This window comes from Alexandromys fortis, unplaced genomic scaffold, assembly GCF_014885135.2.
Source record: "Alexandromys fortis isolate MF-2015 unplaced genomic scaffold, M_Fortis_MF-2015_v1.1 scaffold_40, whole genome shotgun sequence".
Classification (NCBI taxonomy): domain Eukaryota; kingdom Metazoa; phylum Chordata; class Mammalia; order Rodentia; family Cricetidae; genus Alexandromys; species Alexandromys fortis.
This window is the reverse complement of record NW_026067966.1, coordinates 1542839-1558126: the sequence shown is the minus strand read 5'-3', so window position 1 is coordinate 1558126 and position 15288 is coordinate 1542839. Positions and strand designations below refer to the sequence as shown.

At 45.9% G+C, this 15288-nt stretch overlaps 1 protein-coding gene across 1 annotated transcript in view; it reads left to right on the top strand.

Annotated features, from left to right (window-relative positions):
* Dner (delta/notch like EGF repeat containing) overlaps positions 1–15288 on the top strand; it is a 296201-nt gene that overhangs the window by 110249 nt on the left and 170664 nt on the right. Inside the window, exons 2-4 of the mRNA XM_050154164.1 lie at positions 6887–7204; positions 8887–8981; positions 11144–11310. Coding sequence (XP_050010121.1) covers positions 6887–7204; positions 8887–8981; positions 11144–11310 — 580 coding nt within the window. The remainder of the gene's footprint in view (positions 1–6886; positions 7205–8886; positions 8982–11143; positions 11311–15288) is intronic.

Here is a 15288-nt window from a genome sequence, read left to right as displayed (position 1 = left end):
TCTGTTTGGTGTTCTGTATGCTTCTTGAATATTCAAAGGAATATCTTTCTTTATGTTGGGAAAGTTTTCTTCCATAATTTTGTTAAAAGTATTTTCTGGGCCTTTGACCTGTGACTCTTCTCCTGCTTCTATTCCTATTATTCTTAGGTTTGGTCTTTTTATTGTGTCCCATATTCCTGAATGTTTTGTGATGAGAATTTGTTGGCTTTGCTGTTTTCTTTGATCAGTGCGTTTATTTTCTCTATGGTGTCTTCAGAATCTGAGATTCTTTCTTCTATCTCTTGTATTCTATTTATTATGCTTGTTTTTGTAGTCTCTGCTTGTTGACCTAGTTTTTCCATATCCAACTGGTCCTCAGTTTGTGTTTTCTTCCTTGCTTCCATTTCAGTTTTCAATTCTTGAACTGTTTCCATTACCTGTTTGATCGTTTATTTCTTGGTTTCCCAGGGTATCATTTACCTATTTACTCATTTCTTCAAACTTTTTGTTATACTTCTCATCCATTTGTATAAGGGTGTTTTTTACATGTTTTTTTAAGGGACTCCATTGCTTTCATAAAGTCAATTTTTTCCTCTTCTTCTGTGGGTGTTCAAGTCCTTCTGTTGTAAGATCATTGGGTTCTGGTGTTTTCATGTTGTTTTTCAGATTATTGGGTGAATTCTTGCCTTGGCGCCTGCCCATCTCCTCCTATGGATGCTACCTAATGGGTCTTTTAAAACCCGATCAGATTTCCCTGCTGGCCAGGGGCTCCTCTTACAAAATGCCCTTGCTCTGTTTCCTGGCTCCCGCACGGGCCAAGATCCCTCTCACCACTCAGAAGGGTCTTCAGGAACAGGACCAGGCTCCTGTTTGCCAGGGACCTCACCAACAAAAGGCCTACCACTCTACTGGCCAGCCACCAAAATAGAGAAACTCCCACTGCCCTCTGCCCCGAGCTCCTAACCCAGCGCCCAAACAGGCTAAACTGGGTGATCCTGTGGCCCCGCGGAAGGGAGGGGGAGTGAAGGAGGCCCCTGGGCGCAAGCTGGGATGGGTCAGGGAGAGAGAGGTTGCAGCAGAGGAGGAGCAGCCCCAACAGAGGGTACTAGCCCTCGCAGGCTAACCAGGGGGGTCAAGGAGGTTGGGGAATGCCCCCACTCTGTTTCCTGTGTCCCGCCATGGGCCAAGAACACTCTCCTCACTCAGGAGGGTCTTCAGGGACAGGACCAGGCTCCCCGTTCGCTCGTGGACCTCGCCAATGAAAGGCCTACCACTCTGCAGGCCAGGCCCCCAAAAAACTACTTGATTTAATTGTAGTGGGGCGATCTGCTCTCAGTGTGGGCTTCACTGTTTCATGCTTGGACTATCCCGCATCTGCTGTGTCTGAGCGCCCGTCTCTCTCTGCTGCTTGGGCCTCCCATCTCTCCACGGCTTGGGCTTGCGCGTCTTTGCAGTTATCTGGATCGGATGGAGATGTTTCCTCAATTCAGAGGCCTTCCTTTTTGTTGACTCTAGCTTGTGTCAAGTTGTCAAAAGCCAGCAGTACTGTATGCGACGTAATAACCAGGCTAGCTTAATATGAAACAGCAAATTTTAATGAAGGGATAGCTTACAACACCAGGGATCCAGCGATGGGCAGGAAATACAAAAAGGGGGACCATAGAATTCTGCTACAAGGCTTAGAATATTCTTTCTTCAAATAGGGGTTTGTTTAGTGTTATGATGGCTACATCTCAAACTGCTTAGATCAAGAAAGCTCTCTCTGGCCAGGCGGTGATGGCGAAAGCCTTTAATCCCAGCACTCGGGAGGCAGAGGCAGGCAGATCTCTGTGAGTTCGAGGCCAGCCTGGACTACAAGAGCTAGTTCTAGGACAAGAACCAAAGCTACGGAGAAACCCTGCCCCCCCCCCAAAAAAAAGCGCTCTCTAAACTAAATGGGCATTTTGAACTGGGGTTAGTAGCTCTTGCCTTTGAGGCCAGCCTTGTCTACATTGTGAATCCTAAACTAGCCAGGACTACATAGTGAAAACCAGTCTCAAATATGTATGTGTTTATTATTAATTGCTATTGTATACATGTATAGTTGAGTAATATGGGTGCATGTGAGTGCAGGGGTGTGCATGTGTATATGAGTGCAGGTGTGTGTGTGTGTGTGTGTGTGTGTGTAAGGGGGGCACATGTGTGGAGGTAGAGGTCAACTTTCAGGAATTAGATATTCAATTCCTTCACTGTTGGTTCCAGGGATGAACTCATGCCATAAGGCTTGTGCAGCAAGTGTGTTTTCCCCCCCCCCCCCCCCGAGCCATCTCACCCATTTTTTGTTTTTTACAATTTTGGCCTTGCAATTCAGCAATCTTGCTGAAGTTCCATAATCTCATAATTTATCTGCATGCATAATTGTGTAGATGGTGAATTGCCAACTGCCAACTGCCCAGGTAGATCTTAGAATCATTTCTGAGTGGATTGAGAGTTTCTAATGTAGAAATAAAGAAATATCAAGGCACAGGGCCCTGTGTTTTAGTAAGATGTGGACTTCTCGGTTGAGTGGCTGAATGTGCCTGGTGCTGAAGTATGGGTTTGTTCTCCTGCACTTCTAGTGGGTAGTGCTTGGGGACCTGGCATTAGAATATAGTCGAGACCTTTACCGAAGGAAGAATTCTTTTTTAAGACAAAACATACTGTGACAGGTGGACTCTGACCTTGATTGGCTGCCTATCAGCGAAGGGATGACAGCTGTGGCCAAAGCCACTCCATTGCGCCGCACAGACATGCAATGGGAAGCGAATGGTGCAAGCCCTCCCTCTTCTTGCCCTCCTGGGGGTGCTGAGCTCTAGGACACTTCCTTCTCTTGCCCAAAGTAACCATCCATGAGAGTAGAATCCAGACTTTCTCTGGCACGTCCTCTTTCTCATCCTCCTATAGCTCCAAACTCCAGGATCTAGAGCCATGGTTGCTGTGGTCCCATCCTAGCTGGAAGGGATAGACCGTACTTTCTGACCATTTCCGTACTGCATGGTCTTTTCCATCCCACCTCCTCAGCTGGCCTCTGAGGACAGAGATGTGCTTGATTCTCTAAGCGGAGAGCAGTATCCTTCCCAACAAAGCCCCCTTGCTCTACTCCTACCTTCTCCGGCAGTGACTGTACACTGTGCTAGCTCACCCTGTTGCCTGGCTCCAGGATGGTATACACTCCCTGCTTTTTATAGCAGATTGAGTGTTCTTCAGCCCCTCCACAAACATGGCCATGGGATTACTTAATGCACCTCAAAGCAGATTCTTACACTCAAAGCCCCTCACTCAGTCTCTCAACAGCTGCTGGGTGCCAGGCACAGGAACTAGGGACATTCAAGTGAACCAAACGGACAGGAAAAAAACCTGACCTCATAGGTAACATTGTAATAGAAGACAGAAAGTAAATCAACTGGGGTTTTTCTTTTTTGATATGTTAGAAGATGCCAGATGTTTTTGGGAAAATAAAGGAGGAGAGGAGGAGTCTCTGTGACAAGGGGTGGAGACTGGACTATTAATGAGGATGCTCGGGGACATCCTTATCAGAAGATAGTAACTGATGGAGACTCCCAGAAAGCTCAGAGCAGTCACCAGAATCAAGGCTTTCTGGATTGAGGGCTAACCAATTATAAAGGATCCGAGGCAGAAGAATGCCTGGAGGGTTGAAGAAACCACAATCAGTGTGTCTGGAGACAATGGAGGAGGGAAGGAGTAGATGAAGAAGCCCAGGAGCTGGAGGCAGGACATATAGGTTGGTGAGAGTCCGTGAAGACTTTGGCTTCTATTCTGAATTAGTCATTCATTTAGCATCAAGAAACATCAGCTGTGAAATAACAAATGTGCCGATCTTCTAGACAAGGTGGCCATGCACACTGGATGGCAGGTGGGACCTGTTCTCGGTCCTGGGTTACTAGGAGTGAACTCCTCAGGGAGATTGGATGGTTGTCTGTGCTTTTAGCATTGATTGCCAGACATAGAGCAGTTTCAGGCACACAGTAAGCCATTAATCAATATCCATGGAGTCATTCTCTTACTGTGCCTTTTTCCTAAGCATGCATTTGAGTGCTCTGGAGATGGCTCAGGGGGAGAAGTACTTGCCCCACCAGCGAAATAATCTGTTTGGATTCCAACCCCTCAGTCTATACCAAGTGACTTGAGCCTGTGACCCCAGCTCTGAGAGACCACAAATGGATGGATCACTGGAGATTTCTGGCCAGCTAGTTCAGCCCAAACTGGTAAGCTTATGGGATCAGTGGAAGAGCTTGTCTCAAAGCAGAAAATGAAGAGTCATGGAGGAGGGTACCTGACATTGACCTTTGGCCTCTGTACACATGTTCCAACACATGCCTTTACACTCACATGTGCATGCTCATGAGCATGCACAAACATACCACACACATGTAAACAGACAGAGACACACAGAAACAACCCATCTGAGGTAGTATTCGTGATCTGAGTTAAGTTCCTATTAATTTATGCTGTCTGAAGAAATGGAATACTAGCCCTTTGCTTGATCCAAAGGGACTTTGGGACATAATAATTTGATGTCACATCTCTGGAAGTGAATCGCAGGGATCATTCTTGCCTGGGCAACAGGTGTGGCATTGTTGGCGGTCATGGTGGCTTTTCTCCTAACACTTTCACATCCCAGCAGTGACAGAGATTCTGGGTCCGAGGTTGTAAGGATGAGGCAGCTCCACGGTGGTGTTCTTCTGGAGCTCTGTGTGGCCATGAGAGGGGTGTGGTAGGCATCAACCACACCCTGTGGCCTTGTGTCACAGGGAGGGTGGGCACATTCGCCTTAAGGTTGTTGACTGAACTTGAATTTAAGGCTGTTGACTGAGCAGTGTCTGACGTCTCTTTGAGGAGCCTGGGTCCCTCTGAGGGTGAGAAGTCTCAGCAGTTGGCTGTGACAATGGCGCAGAGAGTCTCTCTGTTCCCAGAAGGCAGTACTTACCTCAGTGACACGGATTCAGCAGCCTGATGGCAGCTTCAGCGTCCGGAATTAATTTCTGTATTGATCCCTTCTGATTTAAATGTAGTTCTGCCTTTTTTTTTTTTTGTGGTGTATGTATCCAATTTTTCCTTTGTGACGAGGTCATCCTCGGATGATTTAAACGCTGATTTCAGAGACATGGTGGTAACTGTTCCCCTTTGCTCTTGCTAATCAAATTCTTCCTTCCCCTGTCAACTAGTTCTTGAGGTGACACTCACTCCACTGGGCCCTCCTAAAAATAAACTAGAAGCGAGCCAGCATTGTGACTAAACATGCAGCTCCCACCCCCAATCCCGTTCTGTCCAAATATCAATCAATTCATCCACATTTATTTCTTTCAACGTTTTTAAAAAGCCTCGCCGTCTCTCTTGATGTGCTGGAAATAGAGCGGTAAGTAGGGCGCTTGAAAGCTCCTCATTCGCGGAGCTCACTTTATTTTATTTTATTTTTTTTTTTTTTGTGGGACAGAGGGAAAGGGATTCTTTTAGATTCATAGTGAGGAAAGTCCTCACCTAGGGAGAGAACCGAATATGGCGGGAGAGAGCCATTTCAGAGTCTGGGAGAGAAACCACAGTCGGTGTACCAGCAGGTGTTTTGGCCCAGAGACCTGAAGTCCACAAAAAAGGGACAAGAAAGAGTAGGAGGGGCCAAACTCTGAAGGTAGGACGGGGCCAGATGAGGGAGGGCTACATCTTCTTGGAATGGTATGTGGGTTTTACTTTGCGCCTATAGATTATAAATATTTAAAATCATTGACAGTATTGCTATTCTCTTCGGAGGCTAACCCATCAACTCTCCGAGATTCCGAGCAGGAATCACCGAGTGCTAATGCAGCGCTAATGTGGTGTTTTTAGAGCTTCATCTGATTCAGTCCCTCACCCTCTTCCATCCCTGAAAGAGTCTGCTGGAAACTGTGGGATGAGCATAATTAAGGAGAGTCATTTTTGCGGTGCAGAATCGCGGCCACACATGCTTGTCGTATGAACTCATTTGAGCAAGAGAACTGAGAGCCCCTGATTTGGTAGGGGATTCTCTTCTGCAATCAGCTCCGAGAAGCTGGGGGTGTAGCTGCTGTGACTGAATTTTCCTGTATCATGGGAATAAGCTGGAAATGAGCACCACAGAGACAGAGCCCCGACCCTGGTGCCAGCTCCAGAGGAGCAGGCGGTCCTTGTGCCATTGTTCTGGAGTGCATTTTCGAGACCAGCCAGTGGCCCTTCAGAGGTCAGCAGTGAAGGGCTCAGATCAACATGGACACTAAGGAGAGACATAGAACTGCCTCTTCTTCCTTCTCATCTTCTGAGACCCAGTTTCTCTGTGATGACCCTGCAGAGTGATGGGACCAAAAATCTCACCAAGCTCAGCTGACGTTCCCATGATGCTCTCGTCTAGCAAAGACTATCATAGGAATAGACAGCCCTGCGAACCATCAATTGAATAACACTATCTTACAGATCTACTTCAAAGATCAGGTAGGAAGTTGTGAGATATAGGCAAGCCCGAAATTGGACAACCATTTCTCATTCAGAATTTTTACAAGGGTTTAGGCTATAAAAAAGATTCCAATTTAGATCCACAAAGACATTTGTCATGACTGGCAGCTGATGGTAAAGCCCTTTATAAGGGGTCTTATTTTAAACATTTTATCTAAAAAAAATTCTACTCCATGTGTTTCTTAAATCTGTGTGGTTTAGGGTTTAGGATTGGGGTAGGCTCTTCCTTATCATGTTTCTCCTGCTGAGCTTCTGTTGTCTGTAGTCAGTGTCCACGGAAGCAAAGGATTGCGTGCTCACAAGCAATAGTGTTAAGAGAGAAGAGCTGTAAGCCAGGGAGCGGATTTCCTACCAGCAACACCACATTCCTTGTGAGGGAATAACTGACCCATTTGTGGTCTCCTTTCAGTTTGTTACAGATCCATGTGCCAACAACCCTTGTCACCATGGTAACTGCAGCAGCAGCAGCAGCAGCAGAAGCAGCAGCAGCAATGGCTACTTCTGCATTTGCAACGACGGCTATGAAGGTCTTAACTGCGAACAGCCACTTCCCAGTATTCCAGCCTCTGGTTGGACAGAGTCCATGGCACCCAGACAGCTTCAGCCTGTTCCCGCCACCCAGGAGCCTGACACAATCCTGCCCCGTGCTCAGGCAACCGTGACACTGCCAACTTGGCAGCCAAAAACAGGGCAGAAAGTCGTCGAAATGAAATGGGATCAAGTAGAGGTAAGAATATCGTACGGCACGTATTTTTCACAGAAGGGACCAGAAATGTCAAAACAATTCCAGCAGTTTTAATGTAAGCAATAAAAATAGAAGGCCTTTAAGTTTGTCACCTAGCAAATCATGTCTGCAACCTTACATCTGTCTTTACTTGTATACATGACTTTTTCAGCAGTGGGGGTTGAACTTAGAACTTTACAGATGCCAGGCAAGCACTCCAGCACCAATCCACTCTAGCACTGACCCCGCCCCCACTGCCCTTCCTTATTTTAGACAAGGCCAAGGTTGCTCAGGCTACCCTCTGACTTGCTGTACAGCCCAGGTGGGTATGTGACCCCTAAATCCAGTTATGTGATGATTTGTGTGAGCAAAAAGAGATTCAGTAAAAATTAAAAATGAATTATTTCCTGGGATGATCTCTATGTACAGTTCTGTGCATTAATTTTGGAAATGGGGAGATAGTTCAATGTGGGGGTCACACAAGGCTGCCATATTGCAGGACCACACACTGCTGCCCCAACTGCCATGAATCCATGAGTGTTACGGTTCTGCCATGTCTCAGAAGATACTACTTCACTCCCCAGTCACTGGCTTTTACCATCTTTTTGCCTCCTCTTCTTTAGAGGTCTTAGGACATAGTCCGGTCCAGCCTGGAAATCACCATATGGCCTAGATCAGCCTTAGACTTTTGTCGCCCTCCTCAGCCTCCCAAGTGCTGGGATTGCAGGCTTACACCGTCACATCCTGCAATTCACTTAAAAGTGTTGTCATTAACATATGCTAATTGTACATAATAATGAGTTTGTTATGGTATTTTCCTATATCTACATAATGTAATTTGGTCATATTTACCCCCATTACTCTCCCTTGGTCCCTCCTGTAATTAATCCCCTTCATCATCCCAAGTATCCCCTGTCTACTAACATGCCTTTTTTTTGCACATGACCCAGTCAGTTTCACCACGGTTGCCTACAAGAGGACGGCTGAGAGTTTTTTTTTTATAAGAGCATGGGTGCCGTACCAGTGGTCACACTGCTGAGGAAAATGCCTCTCTCACTCCCTCTGTCATTAATTGTGTGTAGATCTTCAGGTGGATTGGACCCCATGAGCCCCTCCCCAGCCTGTGATAGGATGCTGATGGACCCGATTCTGGGTGGATCTTGTATATGTAATCACTGCTCCTATGAGTTCAAGTGGGCAGCAGCCATGTTGTACCTGAAGGTCAGCATTCCCTTCAGCCCTTCCTCTGACTTCTACATTCTTTCTGTTCCCTGGGCCTTTCAGAGCAGGTAAAATAGATGCTATATATTTGGTCCGGCATCCAACAGTACTTATTCTCAACATTTTGACCAACTTGGAGTCTCTGCAGTCACGTCTGACCACCCGTGTGAACTGGTAACACACAACAGGGTGACTTAAAAATGTAGGTGTAAGGGCTGGAAAGGTGGCCCAGCAGTTGAGAATGCTTGCTGCCCTCTCTGCAAAGCTACAGGCCATAAAGACAAAAGGCACTGCTCTTCCTTTTCCTTTAAGTCTCCAGGGATCTAGTTGTCCCCTTCACCATCAGGTGACAGTGTCGTCACTGAACAAAGCAGAAGAGACACCAGACACAGCTTGCAGATTTTACTTAATGTTTTTATCGCCTACCGTGGCTCTTCCCAGGTAATGGGTCCTTTCTCTTCCAGGTGGTCCCTGATGTTGCCTGCGGGAATGCCAGCTCCAATAACTCTGCAGGTGGCCGCCTCGTGTCTTTTGATGTGCCACAGAACACCTCTGTAAAGTAAGAACTTTCTTGGTTCAAACCTGTTAAGAGCAATGCTATAGGCACAGTGTGTTGGCAGGTGTCGACCACGCATCTCGTGTGCCACTGACCAAACCAGGGGGAATCGTGAATGAGTCCCACATAGGAACCTGACCTATGCCCCTCAGAAAGCAAGAATAAGGAGGATCATTGTGGGAGGGTTAGGGTCTGGTCAGCTGCTCAGGCGCAGTAGGAAATGGGATCAGGCAAATCAGAGCTGACAGAGGAAACCCAGCAGCCTTGGGAAAGATTTGGAGTTTGCTATCTCACCTCCCAGATGACTTTTGCTTCTCAAAATTTTAATGGACCATTAGATTCAATTGTGTAATTTATTCTGAATCAAAAAAAACCTATTAGAACTTTCTCTTTCAAGGCAAGTGGCATAGGGAAAGCGTTTGGTTCTATACTTAAATTGTTGAGTGACAGACTGCCCATTGTCCCCTGGAAGATAGAAAAGAGAAAAAGGAAAGCAGCTGTGGCTGAGAAGCCACTTGATGTGTATGGGCGATTTACATGGGGCCCAGGGAGGCTGGCATCTGCCCAGGGGCACACAGCTGGGAGTCCGAAGGAGCCAGCCTGAGAATGTTTCAGACACACTGACTAGCTGCCCTTTGCTGCCATTAACTGACACCCTTCCAACTCTAGTCCCCCACAGTTCCCAGGGGACTTTAGAGGACAAGAGCCATGCGACTTTGACCAGCTGGTTCTGTGCACTGGCTCTCTCCATTGTAGGTATTGGCTCATTATCCACCTAGCCTGTGGGTCCTGACCAACTTTGCCTGCCTGGAGTTCCCAATAGTGAGCTCACTGACAATGTCTACCGGAAGGATCTCAATTAAACTGAAGGTAGATCCTCTCTACCTTCCCCACCAACCCAAGCAGTGAGGTCACCTTGACAAAGGTGCCTAGACAGGCCCGGAAGGTGTTAGAGGAAAGTCCCCATAGGCAGAGGTGGAGTTTGAGGTGGCTCCCAGCTCTACCAGCAGGGGGAACCCCACGTTAAGTGTTTCACAGTACCTTCCATAACTACAAGTCTGGAGGTTGGGAGCTGGCTTGAGGCAGACACGTTAGTTCATTGCAATTTTACTTGCAGTGGCGTCCTCCAGCTCTTTCTTGAGTTGGTCCTATTATTCACCATCATAACCTCATTCTTAGCAGCCCTCCTCTCCCACCCCATCCGGGGCTTTCCGCTTCTTCCTTCTCAACAAATATTATGCCCCTGGACCTCTCTTGGGTGGCAGAAATGGATGGAAACCTCAGTGTGACATGGGCTGAGCAAGATGGGAATGGTATATGATCTGTGGGCACCCCAAATTCGAGTGTGGGCGTCATTAGCTCCTTATATCATAGTTTCACTTATTCATGAATCCGGTCATTCACAAAGATGTTATTGAGATCTATGCCACACTGGGGAGCTTGTACTAGGGGAGCAGCTATGTGGGGTCTGCTGACCGAGGGAGGTAGGACCTGGGTCCTCTAAAGTACAAGGAGAGCAAGCAGCTGCTGGCACAGTGTGCTGGCATCATAGGAAGGGACCTGAGGTCCCACAGGCTAGAGGCACAAATAATCCCTATGGGGAGAAGGAACACACATAGCTTAGTGGCCAGGCAAAATCCTGTAGATAGCCGGAACCCTGGGTGACAGGGATACGGATTCTGGGAGTGAAACTGAGAGGGAGCTGGCAGGGGTTCACTGGCTTCAGATTATCCATTCTTCTTTGGAGCTTATCCTGCAAGCCTTGAGAAGATGGAAAGGCGGGATGTACTGTTCACTGTGATAGCATGGCTCGGAAGGATGGGTGGGATTGCAGTGTGCATCTAAGATAAACTTAAGCAGGATTCCGTTTACATTTATCTGTAGAAGAACCTCATCTGCGTTATAGTATCATTATCATTAACAAGATGGAGTCACTAGTCACTTCATGGTAGACGTTGAGCAAATGGAGGGAAGTAGTCGTTTCTGATAAGTGTGGTTACTCCAGTGTGTACAAGGTGGGTGCTTGTTTATACAGCCACTCCTTTGCTTTTCCTGTCACTTTGAGCGGAGGGACAGTCCATCTGTATTCTCATCTTGGAGCTGATGAATCGGTCCTAAGATGAATTTTAGCAAGGGTGACTTTGCATTGATGTGATTGTTTTCAGAATTCGGCAGGATGCCACCGCTTCACTGATCTTGCTGTGGAAGGTCACAGCCACGGGCTTTCAACAGTGCTCCCTCATAGATGGACGAAGCGTGACACCCCTCCAGGCTCCAGGGGGCCTTGTCCTGCTAGAAGAGATGCTGGCTTTGGGACCAAATCACTTCATTGGTGAGTTATGGAAACCCTGTCTACCCCATATCTGACTCAGCCCCACCCTGGTTTAGTGTTTGGAGATGGTGCATAGGAATTCTGCCTGGAGAATATGGGGTGAGTTCTAGACAGCTGCTGCATGTCCTCTGCTTCAAGAACAGTTTGAATTATCATCTGAACATCCTTCTAACACAGCGTTTCCCGTGTAACTTTATGTGGAGAAAGCATGGTGGCTGGAATCCAGGAGTTGTACTTTTGAGTCCTGACTCAGAAGTAAGAGTGTGTGTCTGCTTTTTTGGGGTGTTCTCCCTCCCACACCCATTGCTCTCCTATGCATTACTTCTAATTTGTTGAACCTATCTACTCTGTTATTTTTACCACCAGGAAGTTGTTTTAACATTCCTCTGCCCTGCAGATCAAATGGTCTGGTTCTAAAGAGAAGTCATCAGCCTTCCTCCGGCCTTGCCCAGACACTTTCTTGCTCCTCCCCAGGACAGCCGTTCCCCTGGATCAGTGTTCTCACTATATAGTGCCAGGTGGCTCCGTCTGTCACCAGAGGATACTCTCTCTGGAGCTGGAACTTGTGACTCTAGCCTTTTAATGTCACTGACTGAAGACACTGGGGACTTCCTAACAGCTTACTCCATTTTGTATTTTCGATGTGGAGACAGAAGTTCAATTTGAGAACTCACTCGTCAGAGTCCAGTGCACACAAGCCTCTTGTCCTGATATTAGTACCTTCTCGGATCCAACAGTTCTCCCCTGGGGGATGGGTCAGGCCACAGTTGTCTCAGGAGGGGTTGGAGAGGTCACATGATATAATGTCTATGAAATTGCAGTGTTACAAATGCTAGGGTGATTTTTTAAAATTTTTTCTGAGATATACTATTTTACACAGTGAATGTAAAGTATGTGTTGAGATTTATTCTCCAAGACATGCACTCAAAGCAGACATTGTAACAAAGGTGAAAGGCTAAGACAAAATGTGCAGCTTTATTTAGTGATGCCCGGTGCAGTTTTCGTTTGAGTCACTTTCCTCTCATGAGAACATCCTTTTTCAAGCCCTGCCAATCCAGATATGAGGAGTAGGATTTTCTTTGGGTGAAGACAAGGTCCAGAGACACTTTGAGGAATATAGAAATGGCTAGAAAAAGAAGACAGGTATTGCATTTCAGGCCAAGGTTTGACCATCAAGATGTTTCCTAGATAAACAAAACTTGGATGCAGAAGTACTTGCAGAGATACAAACCTGAATTTTATTCCCCAGCACATTCGGGGGAACTGGTAGTTAATTCTGGATCTGTTGTAACATTCTATCTAAAAAGAAGTAGTTGGCGTATTGTGATAAAGAATTTCATGTTTCTAATATTTATTGACTTGTGTGATTGATCGGGGGCAGGCATGACATGTGTAAATATTGGAGGAGACCCCGGAGAAGTGGATTCTCTCCTTCCATCCTGTGGGTACCAGAATCCAACTCAGGTTGTCAAGACTCTGTAGCACGTGACTTTACCCATGGAGCCATCTCACTGACCTAAATCCCTTTCGTGCATAGCGATCTTAAGGTCCCCCCTGTAGGGGAATAGTTGCTCTTCTGTGACAGCGAGCTATCTAGCATTTCAAGAAAGCACACGAAGTGTCTCCACACTTTAAAATGTCATTGATATTATAAGAAGATATGCAGTTGAAATATTAGCTGACATTTCTTGTCACTTTGTAGCATTACTATGGGTGGAGACTGATATTGGAAGTATGGGTGGGGCTTAGTACTGAGGGACTCACTAGTGTTATTATGGATTTCATCTTTGGAGAGGAGAGAGATTTTATGAACTTGCGTATTATTTGAGTTCATGTTGCCAATGAAAGATTCATAGAAAATATTTCTCACTCAAATGCAAAAGGGATAATATAAAAATTAACTTCATAACTAAGGGACACTTTCCTTCAGATTACACTTTAGGTCGTTGATTCTCTACCTTCCTAATGCTGCAACACTTACAGTTCCTCATGCTGTGATGACCCCCCCAACCATTGCTACTTGGTAACTGTAATTTTGCTACTGTTATAAACTGTAATATACATTCCTCATATGCAAACTATCTGATAAAAGGCCCCCAAAAGGATCATGACCCATACATTGAGAATCCCTGCTTTAGGGTTTCATGAAGAAATGTTTCAGGTAACATTTCCTCCATACACCATTTTGTTCCTTTGGTGTCAGAGATTAGCTATGACAGAAATACCACTTACCAGGGTAGGGGCATAGGGACCAGAAAATTAGTAAAGAGATGCGAATGAAAATAATAAAATAGAAAACTTAGGATAGTATCAGGAAGGAGTTCCAGCGAATACTGAAATTCACCCACATTTAATTTCCAATTGCTTAAAATACCCCTAACCCCAAAAGGTAGGAATAAGATTTAAGAAAAAAAAAACAACAAAAATGCATTAATATGATACAAGGAAATGAACATACCAATTGAAGTTTGCAGGCTACATTCTTAGGTAAACATTTGTTGTTAGAACAAAACAAGAAAACGCTCACACTCTAGACCAAAACATTCTGTAGGCAAACCATGCCCTGGGTAGAATCCAAAGTCATATCCTTAAGGGAGTAGGAACTTAAACACATCTACTTCTCTGTTCCTGAAATACAAGGTCTGGATATTACCCTCACCTATTTATAATAACTTTGAGAGAGCAGAACTCTCTGATCTAAATCTAGGTGGGACCTTTGTTTGCGGTAGAAACAGACAATAACCTTGAAGGAACAGAGGTAAGTTTCAACTCTCTGACCTTTGGTTAAGGTAGAAATAGGCTGACATTTTTGGGCCTCCACACTTTGGACATATGGGAGTCCAATATCTTTTAGCCTTGCCGGTGTTTTACTTGACTGCCCAATTAGAGACCACAGTTTTCTATGGGTCTCTTTAGCAACGTTCTCTTTTTAAAAGAATAATTAAAAAGTTTACGTGTTCATGTGCCTGTGTTTGTGTATGTATGCCACATGTGTGCTCATGCCCAAAGTGACCAGTAGAGGGCTTCGGATTCCCTGGAGCTAGAGTTACAGATAGTTGTGAGCCACCTGACCTGTATCCTGAGTCCTCTGGGAAAATAGCAAGTACTCTTTTTTATTTTAGCTTATTTTTTTAAAAAAGAGAGCAAACTATCTTTTTTAATTTTACTTACAAATTCCAGTTCCCACTCCCTTCTCTCCTCCCATTCCCTCTACCTTCCTCCCAGACCCATCTCCACTCCTCCGAGAGGGTAAGGCACATTGCTTTGGGAATGTCCCAAGGACCTCCCTACTATATATAGGTGGAACAATGAATCCATCCAAAGAGAATGGGTTCCCCAAAAGCCAGTACAAGCAGTAGGGATAAATCTTGGTGCCACTGACAGTGGCCCTGCAGTCTGCCCCAGCCATACGCCTGTCACCCACACTCAGAGGGTCTAGTTTGGTCCTATGCTGGTTCCTTTCCTGTATGGCTGGAGTTAGTGAGCAACTGTTTCAGTGTGTGTCCCCATCATGGCCTTGACCCCCTTTGCTCACATTCTCACTCCTCCTACTCTTCAGCTGGACTTTGGAGCTCATCCCAGTGCTCTGCTATAGGTCTGTGCCTCTGTTTCCATCATTTTCTGAATGAAGGTTCTATGGTGACATTTAAGATATTCATCAGTCTGACTACAGGGCAAGGCCAGTTCGGGCACCTCTTCTCTATTGCTTAAGGTCTTAGCTGGGGTCATCCTTGTGGATTCCTGGGAATTTATCTAGTGCCAGGTTTCTTACTAGCCCCATGATGACTCCCTTAATCAAAATATCTCTTTCCTTGCTCTCATCTCTGTCCTTTCTCCATCTCACCTATCCCGTTCCCTCAAATTCTCCTCCTACCTCCCTTCTCCCCCCTCTTCCCTTCTGCTCTCCCTTCTACCCCCACCCCATGCTCCCAACTTTATCACACAATCTTGTCTATTTCCCCTTTCCAGATATATATA